This window comes from Theobroma cacao, chromosome 10, assembly GCF_000208745.1.
Source record: "Theobroma cacao cultivar B97-61/B2 chromosome 10, Criollo_cocoa_genome_V2, whole genome shotgun sequence".
In the NCBI taxonomy this organism is placed as follows: domain Eukaryota; kingdom Viridiplantae; phylum Streptophyta; class Magnoliopsida; order Malvales; family Malvaceae; genus Theobroma; species Theobroma cacao.
The window spans coordinates 20,413,632-20,429,706 of NC_030859.1; the positions used below are offsets into that span (position 1 = coordinate 20,413,632).

At 31.9% G+C, this 16,075-nt stretch overlaps 4 protein-coding genes across 4 annotated transcripts; 3 read left to right on the top strand and 1 right to left on the bottom strand.

Annotated features, from left to right (window-relative positions):
* On the top strand, window positions 6,010–7,239 carry LOC108663667 (F-box/kelch-repeat protein At3g23880-like). Its single transcript, XM_018128913.1, has one exon. It carries the CDS (start codon window positions 6,010–6,012, stop codon window positions 7,237–7,239), a length of 1,230 nt encoding a protein of 409 aa, XP_017984402.1.
* On the top strand, window positions 8,732–9,771 carry LOC108663668 (putative F-box protein At3g10240). The gene is made up of 2 exons (XM_018128914.1): window positions 8,732–9,214; window positions 9,265–9,771. Exons 1-2 carry the CDS (start codon window positions 8,732–8,734, stop codon window positions 9,769–9,771), a joined length of 990 nt encoding a protein of 329 aa, XP_017984403.1.
* On the bottom strand, window positions 11,323–12,267 carry LOC18587346 (receptor like protein 30). Its single transcript, XM_018128915.1, has 3 exons — window positions 12,187–12,267; window positions 11,934–12,143; window positions 11,323–11,886 (listed from the first exon to the last, which is right to left on the bottom strand). The coding sequence occupies exons 1-3, from the start codon at window positions 12,265–12,267 to the stop codon at window positions 11,323–11,325; spliced, it is 855 nt and encodes a 284-aa protein (XP_017984404.1).
* LOC108663669 (F-box/kelch-repeat protein At3g06240-like) lies at window positions 13,543–14,445 on the top strand (the record flags this gene model as incomplete). The annotated part of the gene is made up of 2 exons (XM_018128916.1): window positions 13,543–13,720; window positions 13,826–14,445. Coding segments are annotated over 2 exons (798 nt in total), but the record flags the coding sequence as incomplete, so codon positions are not given.

A 16,075-nucleotide genomic window follows, 5' to 3' on the forward strand; every position in this document is an offset into this window, starting at 1 on the left:
CTGGTTTTGAAAATAGAGTAATTGGAGACTGCCTGCTTGTGTTGTAAATTTATGGTTTTAAATTGAATGGCTTATGACAATAAATGAGCATGAATGGCTAAACTGATTTTGGTGTTAGAATTATTTGTACTGTGTATTTAGCCTTGAGAGGCTAGGTTGCGATAAATTGCCATGTCATGCAGAAAAAGATTTTATAAATCAGGTGGTAGATAAAAGATTAGCTACTGCAGTGGTGGGGGGTTTCAGTGGGCTAGCCTATTAAATGGGCACGGTAAACTCTGTATATTCTCACCTCGATCGTAAAGGCGCGTAGGGTATCTCTTGAGGTAGGCTTTTTGAGTGCACTTCACGTGGACCACCGCGTGAGAGTGAGACTTAACCAACGCCAAAGAACAACTATGTTTCAAAATAAAAATATGATTTATGCAAAATATGAATTTTTAACAACCTTGGCAGACTTGGTTGGATACCCCTGGTCCAGATGTCCTCGAGTACAGGATTTGGCATGAGCCAAGTTTTGAGTAATTCACGAGCCATATTGATTATTTGGTTGAAATGAATATTCGTGATGTGAAAAATTTGCTAAAATGAATTATTTTTAATTGTCTCCCTTTACTCGCCTTTAGATTATGTAGATAGTGTTTGTTTAGTCACTGAGATTTGATAATCTCACCCTTTTTTTTTATCCCATCATTTCAGGCCGGGTTAGCTTGTAGATAGCAGACATCGTCGAGAACTATAGTTGGCCATACTACTTCAAAAACTGTAGGTTTATTGTCTTTACTACTTTTATTCATTTGTGGGCCCACGTTGCATTGTAAATTAAATTTCATACTTTGGTTTTCCGTATTATAGTTTGTATAAATATATTTAACTTTTACGCTACTAAAAATCATTTTCAGAATACTCTATAAATATTAATTTGTAAGAAAATAGAATATTTTGTCGAATATTTTTATTTTATGGTTATAATTCCATTTTAAATCACGTTTTAGACATTCAAATTTAATTTCAATTTCAAAATATGCATTTCTCGCTTAAGTACTATATTTTGGTCGAGTTTGAAATTTTTAATAAAAAATGACCAAAATGCCCCTGTGAAGTGAAATTTATTTTTCCACTATTTTAAATCGGAAAAAGGCTTAAAAGCCTTTAAAATACGACATTTGGCAACGATTAACCACAGGGGAGATAAGAAACTAATATGAAAGCCTTACGAGGTCTCGATATGGTATTTGAGGGATAAGTACCTATCGAGACATCGCGGCGGTTGTTACGGACTCAAGGATGGTTCCGGGTCGTGACAGGTTAAACTTACATTGTCGGTGTAAAAATTGACAAATGTGAAAAGATTTATGCTGACCAATTATTCAAAGTCATATTGGAAGGAAACAAACACATTTTCTACTAGCTAGTTTGTTGCTTTCAATTATGGAATATAGTTTTGGATATGGACGTTCACTAACCTATAGACCTTAGTTTTTTTTGTTTTCTTTTGGGACTTTGGTATTGATGCTATTCCCATCTTTAAACATCATATAACTATGACGTTTTCAGCTGGACGGAGAGATATTTCTTTCTATCAAACAAAACTTCTCTAGGGGGAAACTAGTTTTTATCCCATATAAGCTAATACTCTATTTCTATAATTTTTTTTTGGTGAGGGGGGGTGTGGTGGATGAGTTTATCCTGTTCTTCTTTCCCACTACAGTGAGTCAACAAAGTATACCTTTTCCCCACTATAAAACGAGGTACCAGGCATAGCTTTATCTGCCACAAATCATCTCTTAATTTCCCTCTCTTTTTAACATAAACATAGTATCCCTTTCGGTATTCTATTTTGTTTTTTTTATTTTCNTTTTTTCAAGAAGGAATATGAATTTGGCTTTGCTGATTTTTGGGTTATTTGGCTGGACATTGGTGATTTGAAGCATTAGAAAGAGAAATGGGATCAATTGGAGCTAAATTGGATGCGTATTTCAATTTATCGGGTAAAAGATCGAAATAGGTCAATACGGTGTTTAGGCAAAATTTAGACCTTTTTGCATTTCATACCATGCATTAGTGATCTAAATTAGTTATTTCAATTTAAGGGCAACGTAGTAAATTCCTTGATTTTATACTGTGTCAAGGTGGTGTGCCCTTCGACAAAGGCAAGGAAATTACGCTTGGGGATCACTAAGCTGAGTACACCCGAAATCTGAACTTTTGAAACCTGTGAGTAAACCTATTATCGTGTGAATTATCTAGAGTAGTTTTTATTCAATTTTGTGATTTGTGAAAATTATTTTAAATGATGAATTTCTTGTTTTATGAGAAAAATATGAATTTATAAAATAAATGGAATTATAAAATAAATTGAAATTTTTATAAATTGATTTGAAAATGGAATGTTGGATTTGAAATTTTGAGTAATTAGAGACCATGTGATTTATTGTAAATTATGATTTGAATTAAATGGCTTGTGATAAATTGGCATGATTGGTTGAATTTATACTTGTGTTGAAAAATATGAACTGTCTGTTTTGCCTTGATAAATTGGTTAGTAATATAATTGCCATGCTATGCCATTGAAATTTGATCAATTGGTGGATTAAAGATTAGCTACTGCAGTGGCGGGGTTTCGTGGACCAACCTATTAAAGGGGCATGGTAAACTCCTTTATATTCTCACCTCGGTCGTAGAGGCGCGTAGGGTATCTCTTGAGGTGGGCTTTTTGAGTGCACTTCACGTTAACCACCACGTGAAGTGAGACTCAGTCAACGCCAAGGAACGACTAATTTTTTTTAAATAAAAACAAGTTTTATGATTGTATAAAATTTTTCACAGCCTTGGCGGACTCGGTTGGATACCCTTGGTCCAGGTGTCCCCAAGTACAGGATTTGGCATGAGCCAAGTTTTGAGAAATTCACAAGTCATATTGATTATTTGGTTGAAATGAATATTCGGGTTATGAGAAATTTGCTGAAATGAATTATTTTTAATTGTCTCTCTTTACTCGTCTTTAGATTATTTAGATGGTGTTTGTTTACTCACTGAGATTTTATAATCTCACTTTTTTTTTTTATCCCATCATTTCAGGTTGGGTTAGCCTGTAGATAGCAGACATCGTCGAGAACTATAGTTGGCCATACTACTTCAAAAACTGTAGGTTTACTGTCTTTACTACTTTTATTCATTTGTGGGCCCACATTACACTGTAAATTAAATTTCATACTTTGGTTTTCCGTATTATAGTTTGTATAAATATATTTAACTTTTACGCTACTAAAAATCATTTTCAGAATACTCTATAAATATTAATTTGTAAGAAAATATAATATTTTGTCGAATATTTTTATGTTATGGTTATAATTCCATTTTAAATCAAGTTTTAGACATTCAAATTTTATTTTGATTTTGAAATATGCATTTCTCGCTTAAGTACTACATTTTGGTCGAATTTGAAATTTTTGAAGAAAAATGACCAAAATGCCCATGTGAAGTGAAATTTATTTTTCCACTGTTTTAAATCAGAAAAAAGCTTAAAAGCCTCTAAAATACGACATTTGGCAAGGATTAACCAAAGGAGAGATAAGAAACTAATATGAAAGCCTTGCGATGTCTCGATATGGTATTCGGGAGATGAGTACCTATCGGGACATTGCGGCAGTTGTCACGGACTCAAGGATGGTTCCGGGTCATGACAGGTTAAACTTACATTGTCGGTGTAAAAATTGACAAATGAGAAAAGATTTATGCTGACCAATTATTCAAAGTCATATTGGAAGGAAACAAACACATTTTCTACTAGCTAGTTTGTTGCTTTCAATTATGGAATATAGTTTTGGATATGGACATTCACTAACCTATAGACCTTAGTTTTTTTTTGCTTTCTTTTGGGACTTTGGTATTGATGCCATTCCCATCTTTAAACATCATATAACTATGACGTTTTCAGCTGGACGGAGAGATATTTCTTTCTATCAAACAAAACTTCTCTAGGGGGAAATTAGTTTTTATCCCATATAAGCTAATACTCTATTTCTATATTTTTTTTTTGGTGAGGGAGGGTGTGGTGGATGAGTTTATCCTGTTCTTCTTTCCCACTACAGTGAGTCAACAAAGTATACCTTTTCCCCACTATAAAACGAGGTACCAGGCATAGCTTTATCTGCCACAAATCATCTCTTAATTTCCCTCTCTTTTTAACATAAACATAGTATCCCCTTTCGGTATTCCATTTTGTTTTTTTTTTTCTTTTTCTGCTTGTTTGCTAGAGGGGCTGTAGTAACCTATAATTATATGAAATCTGCATAAGAGTGTTTAACTCAATGATAGGTGCATATATTACCTACCATTAAGTTAGCTGTTCAGATGCTTATCGATCAATTCTTAAAGATTAATTAACATAATAAGTGTGAAATGGAGTAGCCAATTCATGCTTTATTACAGGTTTATTACTAGAAAAAATTTCTGGTACAAAAACATCAGAAAGAAAAGCAACTGATTAGGTTACCTGAAATAGAATGTGAAGTTCAATTGATGGAGCCATGTAGAAGGCTGCTGGGAGCGAGTTATATAAGGACACCCCTAGATATCTTAGAGATTGAATGTCAAGTATGAATGAAAGATTTATAGTTAAAGTAGCATATTTCTCTTTTTAAGAAATTTATTGAAATTAATAAACAAAATTGTTTTTCTGTTTAGTACTAACTTTGTTTGACACAAACACTATGTATTGTTTTTTATTGTAATTTTCTTTAACACAAACACTATGTATTGTTTTTTATTGTAATTTTCTTTAACACAAACACTTATTATTATTTTTAATATTAAATGGAATATTTAAGTATAAATACAATACCTTTCTTTTAATTGGCTTAATTTTACTATCATACCTTTAATTCGGAAGTGAATTTGGCCTAATTGTCGAAAATATTTCAAAAAAATAAATATTAAAATTTTAAAAAAATATTTTATTAATGAAATCATTCAAAATAATTAAATTTTTATTTATAAACAGAATAATCTTACAAATAATTATANTTTAAAATATTTATTTTGAAGGATTTTTAAATTTTTATCTATACAGATTAATTGAGTGTTCTATTAAAGCATATAAATAGTCTATGCTGACATTACATCAAATGTACACTTATTTATTCTATTGTTGGTTCAAATTTATCAATAATTTTTCCATTAACCTAATTTTGTTACTATAATTTTAATTTTGAAACAAGTTTGATCGAATTGTTGAGAATAAAATATTTAGTTGAAAGTTGTTTTATAATTTCAAAAAATAATTGAAAATAACTCGATAGAAGAAAAAACTCCAATTCCACGAATCCTCTAGCAATAATATTCCCTTCAAAACCATTAAAAAAATCAATCATTTTCAAATTTTGTGTCAGCTTTTGCCTTTTCAATAAACCACGCCATTTTTTCCAATTAAAAGATTAATAATAAATTTGAACTACCGACACATTACAGTAATAAATTTAGACCTTATTTTCTAATACTATTTCCTTTATCTATAAATATATATATAATTTTAATTAGTTGCTTCCTCGAAGAAGTAACATTTTAAAGAAAATGAGATGGAATTTGAAGTTTCTTAGTGGTATAAATCTAATTTAAATAAAGTGATAACAAAAAATAGTTAACTTAATATATAATTTTGCACATTCAAACCACCAAAGCAGATTGCTATTCCCAAAAATGCCAGCAAATTAAATTTGACTAATAAGAGTATATTATTACATTTGATTTGAATATTTAATTTAATGATAAATATATATATATATATAAAATGCCAGCAAAGTAATAGTAACTTTGTTTGCCACAAACACTTATTAAATTGAGCATTTAAATGTAAATACAATTCTCTTTACTATTGCGTCAATAAAGTTTGCCTTGCGGCATCATCTTTGTTGGTTTTTGAGGTTTTCTTTGAGTTGTTGCAAACGCAGAGATCTTGCCTTTGAAGTCTTAATCCTTTGTTTCGGATAAAGAATGAAAAATTGTTCCATGTCGATGCCAATTACCGACAAGGAATTGCCAGAAACCTTAGTGATGGAAATCCTTTTGAGGCTTCCCGTTAAATCTCTAATGAGATTCAAGTGTGTTTGCAAATCTTGGTGCTCTTCTTTCCAAACCTCCTATTTTATCACCAACCATAAAAACGACAACCTCAATCTCCTCTTCAAGGGTTTTTTCGGGGGTTTTAAGGTCCCTCACCTCTCCCTACTTTCAACTGAAACAGAAAGTAAGAAACATGGTGGACCTAATGTCGAGTTTAATTTGAAAATCAAAGAAAATATCCGTATGCCTGTCTCTATCTGCAGCGGCAGTAGGTCACGACTCACAGTGTCTGGTGTATGTAATGGCTTGCTTTGTTTGCATGATGGTTATAGGATTAACCTTTGGAATCCTTCCACGAGAGAAGTTAAGCTTCTTCCTGAATCAACTATCTCTCTTCCCCCTTCCGTAGATAGTACTTATTTTTATTGCATGGGGCTCGGGTTTGATCGTAAGTCAGATGACTACAAGGTTTTAGTGAATGTTGTTAATCGTGTCCACAATGAAGAGAGAATTATCGCGTTCAAATATATAAGTCAAATTCATTTATACAGCCTAAGTACAGAATCTTGGAGAGAAATTCCTCATCCTAAGGTCTCTTTTGATCGTCTTAAGTATTTGTTTAACATTTACATAAATGGATTTTGCCATTACATAAATGGAATTTGCCATTGGCCAGCGTTTGATGATAGTGGTGATCTAATTCTTTCTTTTGACGTGGCTGAAGAAGTTTTCTCGACATCATGCCTGCCGAATTTCGGTATGTCTAAGGCTGAGTGTTTTTGGTATATAGCTTCCTTCAATGAAGCTCTTGCTACAATTGTTCATCCAATAAGAGGCATGGAAAAATGCTATGACATTTGGGTCTTGAATGGATATTTATGGACTAAACAACTTACAATTGGGCCTATTCTTGGAGTTGGGAGGCCGTTGGGATTTTGGAAGAATGGAGAATTGTTTCTGGAAAGTGAAAACCATGACCTAGTTATGTTTGATCCTTGCACTGGAGAGCTTCAGGATTTTGGAATCCACATGCCAATGTGCAGTACGCAGCTAGTTGTTTATGCTGAAAGCATTGTTCCAATCAAGGGAAGTTCAGAATATAAGGCAAATATAACTCGTGAAGTGAAGTTGCCAGTGAAGAAATTAGTTTCCACTGCTTCAATACTATTGTATTGAGAAGAAGAAACATGGAGGTGAGTAGTATTGAATGTGTTTATTGTATTTATTAAATACTACTGATTTTGGTAGTAAAATCAAAATATGATTCCTTTTGCACTAGAAAACATACTGATATCTTTGTTGATTTTGATTAGAAATTTAACCTTTATCTTGTCTTAGTTATATTAGATTTAGTTTTTAGCCAATTTTTTATTTAACAGATATAAATAAATTTTAAATTAGTAGATTTTCATAATGTCGGCTGTTTTGAGTTTTGTGTGATAAAGCAATAGATACAATTGTAAACTACAAAGGATTGCAGTTGCAGTAATCTTGAGATGCTCACTCCAAGTTTAAAGTTCATGTAATCTTGAGTGAATTTTTGGTGTAAATATGATGTAGCACTGGAAGATTGGCCACGCAATAGGGAAATGTGTCATTTATGTTGTTGCTTCTAAGATTTAGCACTGCCACAACTATTTTATTGTGGCAATGGCCCATCAAAATCATTACCATTAAGGTTGATACTCTTAAGTTATAGCTAGGTGTCTCACATTAATCCTGTAAAATATTCCGATGAACTTCCAGGGAATTTTTGCTTTAATCATGGCCATAGCATAAAAGGAAGTTTTATAGCAGACTAAGAGAAGAGATTTCAACCGATTAACATCAGTGCATGCCATTTATTTTTCCTGGTGTATCTTTTCAAAAACATGTTGATTATCATTTAAATTTTGACAATCCTATGCTACAAAGAGCAATGTAATTCAGAAAGAAATTTGCACATTTCAACAAAGAGAGCTATACATATACTAGCAATTCCGTGATGATTTCGTTCAGTTGTTATTGTGGTTGGATCAAATTTACCATTAATGATTCAATTGACTTAATTTTATTATCGTACTTTTAATTTTGAAACAAATTGTTGAGAAATGGTTAATAAAATATTCAGTTGGAACTTTAATAAAATATTTAAAGTTTTATTTTTCAAACTAAAGAGAAAAAAAATTATAACCCATTGTGAAGAACCAAGATTAGTCTCAAAGTTTGTCCAAAAAAATAAAATCCCATTCACTGATCATAAATCTATTTTATATTTAAATTTATGCATTAACGAGATGATAATTTCTTATTTACCATTCTACTAAATTTTAATTGTATAAAATGATTATAAAGCTCTGATATATTCAATTTTCTCTTTTTACGAAATTTTTATTTAAATTGAATAAAAATATTATTATTATTTATTTATTCACCAACATAATGATTATGAAGAGTAGTAACTTTGTTTGACACAAACACTTATTAAGTTAAGGATTTAAGTGTAAATACAACTCTTTTTACTATTTTCTTTTATTTCTATTAAATTCATTAAATATATTAGCTTAATGGAAAGCCCAAACCTAGAGTTGAGGGTTTTAAAGTTTTCCAGCCGCATGATCTTTGTTGGTTGTTGATGTATTCTTTGAGTTGAAGTCTTCAAGTCTTAGTCCTTTGTTTCAGATAAACAATGAAGAACTGCTCCATGTTGATGCCAATTACCTACAAGGAATTACCGGAAACCCTGGTGATGGAAATTCTTTTGATGCTTCCCGTTAAATCCCTGATGAGATTTAAGTGTGTTTGCAAAACTTGGTGCTCTTCTTTTCGGACCTCATATTTTATCACCAATCATAAAAAGAACAACCTCAATCTACTCATCTGGTATGTTGACAAAGTCCCTCGCTACTCTTTGTTTTCAATTGAAACAAAAATTAAGAAACATGGTGGACCTGGCGAATTTAATCTAAAAGTCAAAGAGAATATCCATATTCCTACAGGACAAACTGGGTTGGGTCTGTGTAATGGCTTGCTTTGTTTGCATGATAGTTATAGGATTACCCTTTGGAATCCTTCCACGAGAGAAGTTAAGCTTCTTCCTAAATCCACCATTTCAAGTCCTCCTTCCACATCTCATACTTCTTTTTATTGCATCGGGTTCGGGGGTTTGATCGCAAGTCAAATGACTACAAGATTTTAGTGAATGTTTTTCACTATGTCAAGTCGAAAATTATATTTCAAATTCATTTATACAGCCTAAATACGGATTCCTGGAGAGAAATTCGTCATCCAAATGTTTATATTTATGCTCCTGAATTGTTTAGCACTTACCTAAACGAAATTTACCATTGGAAAGCGATTGATGATGATGTTGGTGATTTGATCCTTTCTTTTGATATGGCTGAGGATGTTTTCTCGACATTACCCTTGCCAAATTTTGGTATGTCTAATGATGAGTGTTTGTGGCATATCACTTCCTTCAATGAAGCTGCTGCTGTGACTGTTTCTCCAACTACAGGCATGGAAAACAAGTATGACATATGGGTCTTGAGTGGTCATTCATGGACTAAACAACTTACAATTGGGTCTATTTTTGGGAGGCCGTTGGCGTTTTGGAAGAATGGAGAATTATTGTTGGAAAGTGAAAATGATACATTAGTTATGTTTGATACCTGCACTGGAGAGCTTCAGGATTTTGGAATCACATGCCTAAGTACACAAGGCAGCTAGTTGTTTATGCTGAAAGCATTTTTCCAGTCAAGGGAATTTCAGAGTATGAGGCAAAACTAACTCGTCAGGTACTGCTGTACGTGTAGAATTTAGTTGGCAACGCTTCAATAATATTGTATCAAGAAGAACAGAGTAGTATTCAATGTATTTATTGTGTTTATTAAATACTATTGATTTCGATGGTAAAATCAAATTATGATTCATTTTGCACTAAAAAAACATACTGATGCATATGTTGATTTTGGAATTTTTTATTGTCCAATTTTTTATATATCATTACTGGCTTTAATATTAATAGCTTTAGTTCTCTATATCAATGAAGGGAAGCTTTTCAAAAAAAAAAAAGTAGCTTTAATATTAGTATGTTTTTGTAATGTGGGCTGCTTCTGATTTTTGTGTGATAAAGCAATAAATACAATTGTAAACTACATAGTATTGCATAGTATGTGTTGCAGTTGAAGAATCTGAAGATGCTTACTCTTAAGTATAGTGTGAAGGGACTGTCCAAGGCAGCTGAGACAAGCTTTTATCGTCTTCCCTAAGAAAGTCAAAAGAATAACAACTTGAGAAAAGAATTCAAAGAAACAAAAAATGGGAGAGAGATCAGCAACCTTGATTAATTAAATATTAATGATTATCTTACATAAGCATGCTTGCTTGAATTGTTGAATCCATTGCATCATTGGGCTCTGCCGTGTATTATTAGCTAAAATTTAATGACATAATATATATAGCTTACTTGCAAAATCTATAGGAGAGAAATTCAACTTTAAATGCCAAAACTTGTAACTTCACAACTTCAACTTCAGATTGCAGAACCCCAACCTCACATCATTGCATTCAAGACGATTTAGTTTACCAAGTCTCTTTAGCTATTCCCTGATATAGTTAGGTGTCTCACATTAATTAATGCTGTAAATATGACGTAGCATTTACCAAGTCTCTTTAGCTTTTCCCTGATACAGTTAGGTGTCTCACATTAATTAATGCTGTAAATATGATGTAGCATTTACCAAGACTCTTAAGCTTTTTCCTGATATAGTTACGTGTCTCACATTAATTAATGCTGTAAATATGATGTAGCACTAGAAGATAGCCCAGGCAATAGGGAAATGTGACTGTAGGATTGTGGTAATGGCCCATTAAAATCATTGCCTTCAAGGTTAATACTCTTGAGTTATAGTTAGGTGTCTTACGTTAATACTGCAAACTATTCCGATCAACTTCTAGAGAATTTTCGCTTTAATGTTGGTGAAATTGTCTCTATGTTTTTATTTTTTCTCTTTTAACACAAGAAACATTATTTGTTGCGAACCATATAATCTAATTTATTTGATGAAACAGGGTTGTTAGAGTTCATAAATGAGAGTAGAATTAACCCAATACTATAATGAATTTTAGGAAGAAGAAATGAATGAGGAAAGACCTTGGAGCAGCAAATCTAATCATGGCTAGAGCATAAAAGGTAGTTTTATAGCAGACCAAGAGAAGAGATTTCTACTGATTAACATCAGTGCATGGCATTTATTTTTCCTGGTATATACTAGCAATTTATGAGTTTCTTGTTTCCCTGTGTCTCTGATTGGTCTTTCTCATCTTTCTGTGATGATTTCGTTCAATAATCCGAACAAGAGAACGAGGTTTTCCAGTTAAGAACACTATATATCCAACAGCATTGCCAACCACCACTCCACTTCCATACCCTATCACCACAGCCTCCCAACCAAATCCATCTAAGAATAAGTCACCATTCCCTCCAGACTCTGAAGATGGTGCTTCTGGGGCCTCATCACTGCTACATTTCTTTGATAATGGCCAACCACACAAACCCAAGTTTCCGATATATGAATCATTTTCAAAGGTATCGAACTGATTACCTTGAGGAATGGATCCAACAAGCTGGTTTTGTGATAAGTTTAGCCTTGCTAGAAATGTCAAACTGGTTAACTTCCCTGGAATCTCTCCAGTTAGATTGTTGGAAGATAGGTCTAATGATTCAAGTTCTGTCAAATTACCAGAGATGTTGGTATTCGTCCTGTAAGGCTGTTGAGGGAAAAGTTTAGCACTTTCAATGCACGATGCTCTCCGATTACTTCTAGAATCTCTCCATGAAAGCTGTTTATAGACAAGTCAATGGTAGTGAAAATAGTTAGGATCCTCACCAGTTCAACCTCTATCCCTTTGAGTGTTACCCTCACAGAATCCTGATAGTATTCTTGTCCCAAATACTTCAATTCTCTTTCACCCACACCAATACTCTTCATGGCCATCACATTTTCAAAATACCCCGTTGGCAAAGGACCACTAAAATCGTTGTCAGAGAGATCAAGACTTCGCAACTTCATTTGGAAAAGAAAGGTTCCTCCCTGAACCTGGCAGAAGAGCATGGAATTTATTGGAATGGAGAACAAGTACCTGAAGCTCCGGAAGAGTTCCCAACCAATTGGGGAATATGTCATTTATGTTGTTGTTTCCAATATCTAGAACTTGTAGCATGCTGCAGTTGGTCAAGGGATTGGACCTGCTAAGTTATTCCCCAACAGAGAGATTGAGAGTTTGGTATATGGTGTCCAATTAAACTATAAAAGAAAATCTCTGCTAAACCAAGAATTATAAAAAAATTCTGGGAAAGGTTTAACACAATACCTGTCTTTAACACAAACAATTATTATTTTTTTAATTATTAAATTGAACATTTAAGTGTAAATACAATCCTTTCTTTTAATTGGCTTAATTTTACTATCATACTTTTAATTCGGAAGCAAGTTTGGTCCGATTGTTGAAAATATTTCAAAATAAATATTCACATTTTTAAAAATATTTATTTTGAAGAATTTTTAAATTTTATCTATACAAATTAATTTAGTGTTGTTCTGTGAAAGCGTATAAATATTTTACGTTGACAGTACATCAAATGTATACTTATTTATTGTGTGGTTGGTTCAAATTTACCATTAATTTTTTAATTGACTTAATTTTATTATTATAATTTTAATTTTGAAACCAGTATGATAGTATTGTTGAGAAATAGTTAATAAAATATTCAGTTGGGAATTGTTTTATAATATGAAAAAAATTTGAAGAAAAAACTCCAATCCCACTTGTCCTGAAGCAATAATATTAAAATAATAAATTTAATTTAGTTGAGCCAATTAAAAGATTAATGATAAATTTGAACTACTGACATATTAAAATAATAAATTTAGACCTTATTTTCTAATATTATTTCCAATATATATAAAAATAATTTTAATTTAGTTGCTTCCTCGACGAAGTAACATTTTGAACTAAATGAGATGGAATTTGAAGTTTATTAGTGGTATAAAGCTTAATTTAAAAAAGTGATAATAAAAAATAGTTAACTTCATATATAATTTCGCACATTCAAACCACCAAAGTAGATCGCTATTCCCAAATGTGCCAACAAATTAAATTTGATTAATAAGGTATATTATTCACATTTGATTTGAATATTTAATTTAATGATAAATATATATTGTTTATATTTAAAAGATATAATATTAAAATTTTTATTTTGAAACTAAAGAGAAAAAAAATTATAACCCATTGCGAAGAATCAAGATTTGTCTCTAAGTTCATCTGAAACAATATTTTCTAAAAACCTCATTCATGGATCATAAATATATTTTATTTTTAAATTTAGGAGTTAAAACCTCTCATTTACCATATTCTATTCAATTTTAGTTGTATACAATATTTATAATGCTCTAACATATTCATGAAATTTATTTATCTAACATATTTTCTTTTCAAATCCCCTATTTTATCACCAACCATAAAAATGACAACCTTAATCTCCTCTTCAAGGATTTTAGGATCTCTCACTTCTCCCTGCTTTCAACTGAAACAAAAATTAAGAGACATGGTGGACCTGATGCCGAGTTTAATCTGAAAGTCAAAGAAAATATCCATATGCCTGTCTCCATCTGTAATAGTAGTAGGTCATGACTCACAGTGTCTGGAGTACGTAATGGCTTGCTTTGTTTGCATGATGGTTATAGGATTACCCTTTGAAATCCTTTCACGAGAGAAGTTAAGCTTCTTCTAAAGTCAACTATCTCTCTTCCTCCTTCCGTAGAGAGTACTTATTTTCATTGCATGGGGTTTGAGTTTGATCCTAAGTCAGATGACTACAAGGTTTTAGTGAATGTTATTAATCGTGTCCACAATGAAGAGAGAATTATCTCGTTCAAATATATAAATCAAATTCATTTATACAGCCTAAGTACAGATTCTTGGAGAGAAATTTCTCACCCTAAGGTCCTTTTTTATGGTCTTCATCATTTGTTTATCACTTACATAAACGGAACTTGCCATTACATAAATGGAATTTGCCATTGGCTAGCATTTGGTGATAGTGGTGATCTGATCCTTTCTTTTGACATGGCTGAAGAAGTTTTCTCAACATCACGACTGCCAAATTTTGGTATGTCTAGGGCTGCGTGTTTTTGGTATATAGCTTCCTTCAATGAAGCTCTTGCTACAATTGTTCATCCAAGAAGAGGCATGGAAAAATGCTATGACATATGGGTCTTAAATGGATATTTATGGACTAAACAACTTACAGTTGGGCCTATTCTTGGAGTTGGGAGGCCGTTGGTGTTACGACCCGATACTCCCATCGAGCCCGTGACAACGCCCGCGGTACACTGATAGACATTTATTTCTCGGAATGCCAACCGGGATCTCGCAAGACNGTACTCCCGTAGAGCCCGTGACAACAGCCGCGGTACACTGATAGACATTTATTTCTCGGAATGCCAACCGGGACCCCGCAAAGCTTAATATCAATATCTCATTTCCCCCGTGAGTAACCATTGCCAAAAATCATGTTCTAAAAGATTTTAAACTGTTTCCAGTTTAAACAAATAAAATAATAATTTCTGTCTCACAGTGGTATTTTGGTCATTTTTACTCCAAAATTTTGAAACCTGCTAAAATGTAATATACTAGTACAAAACATATAATTCATAATCCAAAGTGAGTTTTAAAGTCTAAAATCTTCATTAAAACGAAATTTTGATTATTTGGGTATAATAAGAAAATAAAGAAATATTAAAGTAAAATATTATATTTTATCATAAAACAATATTTTTAAAGTTATACATAAATAATTTTTGTAGCATAAAAGTTAAATAAATTCATACATACTGTATTACAATGAGCCAAAGTAGAAATTCTAACAAAAAATACTGTCTCCTAGTGTGTTACATTTTTTTGTCCATTTTATTTTTTCCTTACTAAATAGTCAAAAAGAAAAGATGATTATATAATTTAAAGGATACTTTCGCTTTTTACATCTTCTCTCTCCTTCACCAATTTTTTCTTCAGATTGCATCATCAAGGTGGAGTCTAACTCAACTCCATTTCATATGTCAAAAAATGTCCAATTAATTGAACATACTAAAATAACAAAATAAAAAACAAAACAAAAAGAAATGAAACAAAATTATATGACATTTCAAAGGTTTTTATTTCCGGGGAATCAGTTTCAAAATTAACTTCCAAAATTATACACACATTAAATTCCAAAATTGTTAAACCAGCCAGTGATTAATAAGTTTAAAAAAAGTAAAAGTAAAATAAAATAAAAATTCAAGCCAAAGAAAAACTACTTCCCAATCCATTCCGTTTTTTTAATCCATCCTATCCTGACTAAATAGCAAAAACGAAAAATTATACACCCATTGCAGAACCCCAACTACACATCATTGCATTCATTGAATCCATTGCATCATCGTGCTATGCTACGATTTATTAATATCTTTGTATAATTTAGTGGGTTAAAATTTAATTACATATTATATATATACTTTACTAGAAAAATCTATATAAGAAGAATTTGGAGATTCTCTTGTAAATGTTTCTTATGAACATGTTAAGCACATGGCCATTATGGTGCTAAAAGTGAATATCCATTTCCAAAAATATAAACGAATATTATGTGTGGTGAATATGCAATTCTAACACTAGGAGTCAAGGTTCAATCTATGGACACCATTTACTTTGTTAGGTTTCTGAGATGCATTCACTAATTGATGCTTTAAATCAAGAGATATATTCTTGTATGCATAATATTCGTTTGTATGAAAGGCAGGAAAAAAAAATCAACATTTCAAACTAGTGAGGGATTGTTAGATAATTTGTTAATGTTGGTATTTGGACTCTAGGAAAAAAAGCAATAAGCAATTAATTTTATTATTCTAATTTTTGAATTAAATAATAAAATGTTATTTATGAAAAGTGCTCATTGATGAAAAGTCATGACTATAGAGTTAGAAAA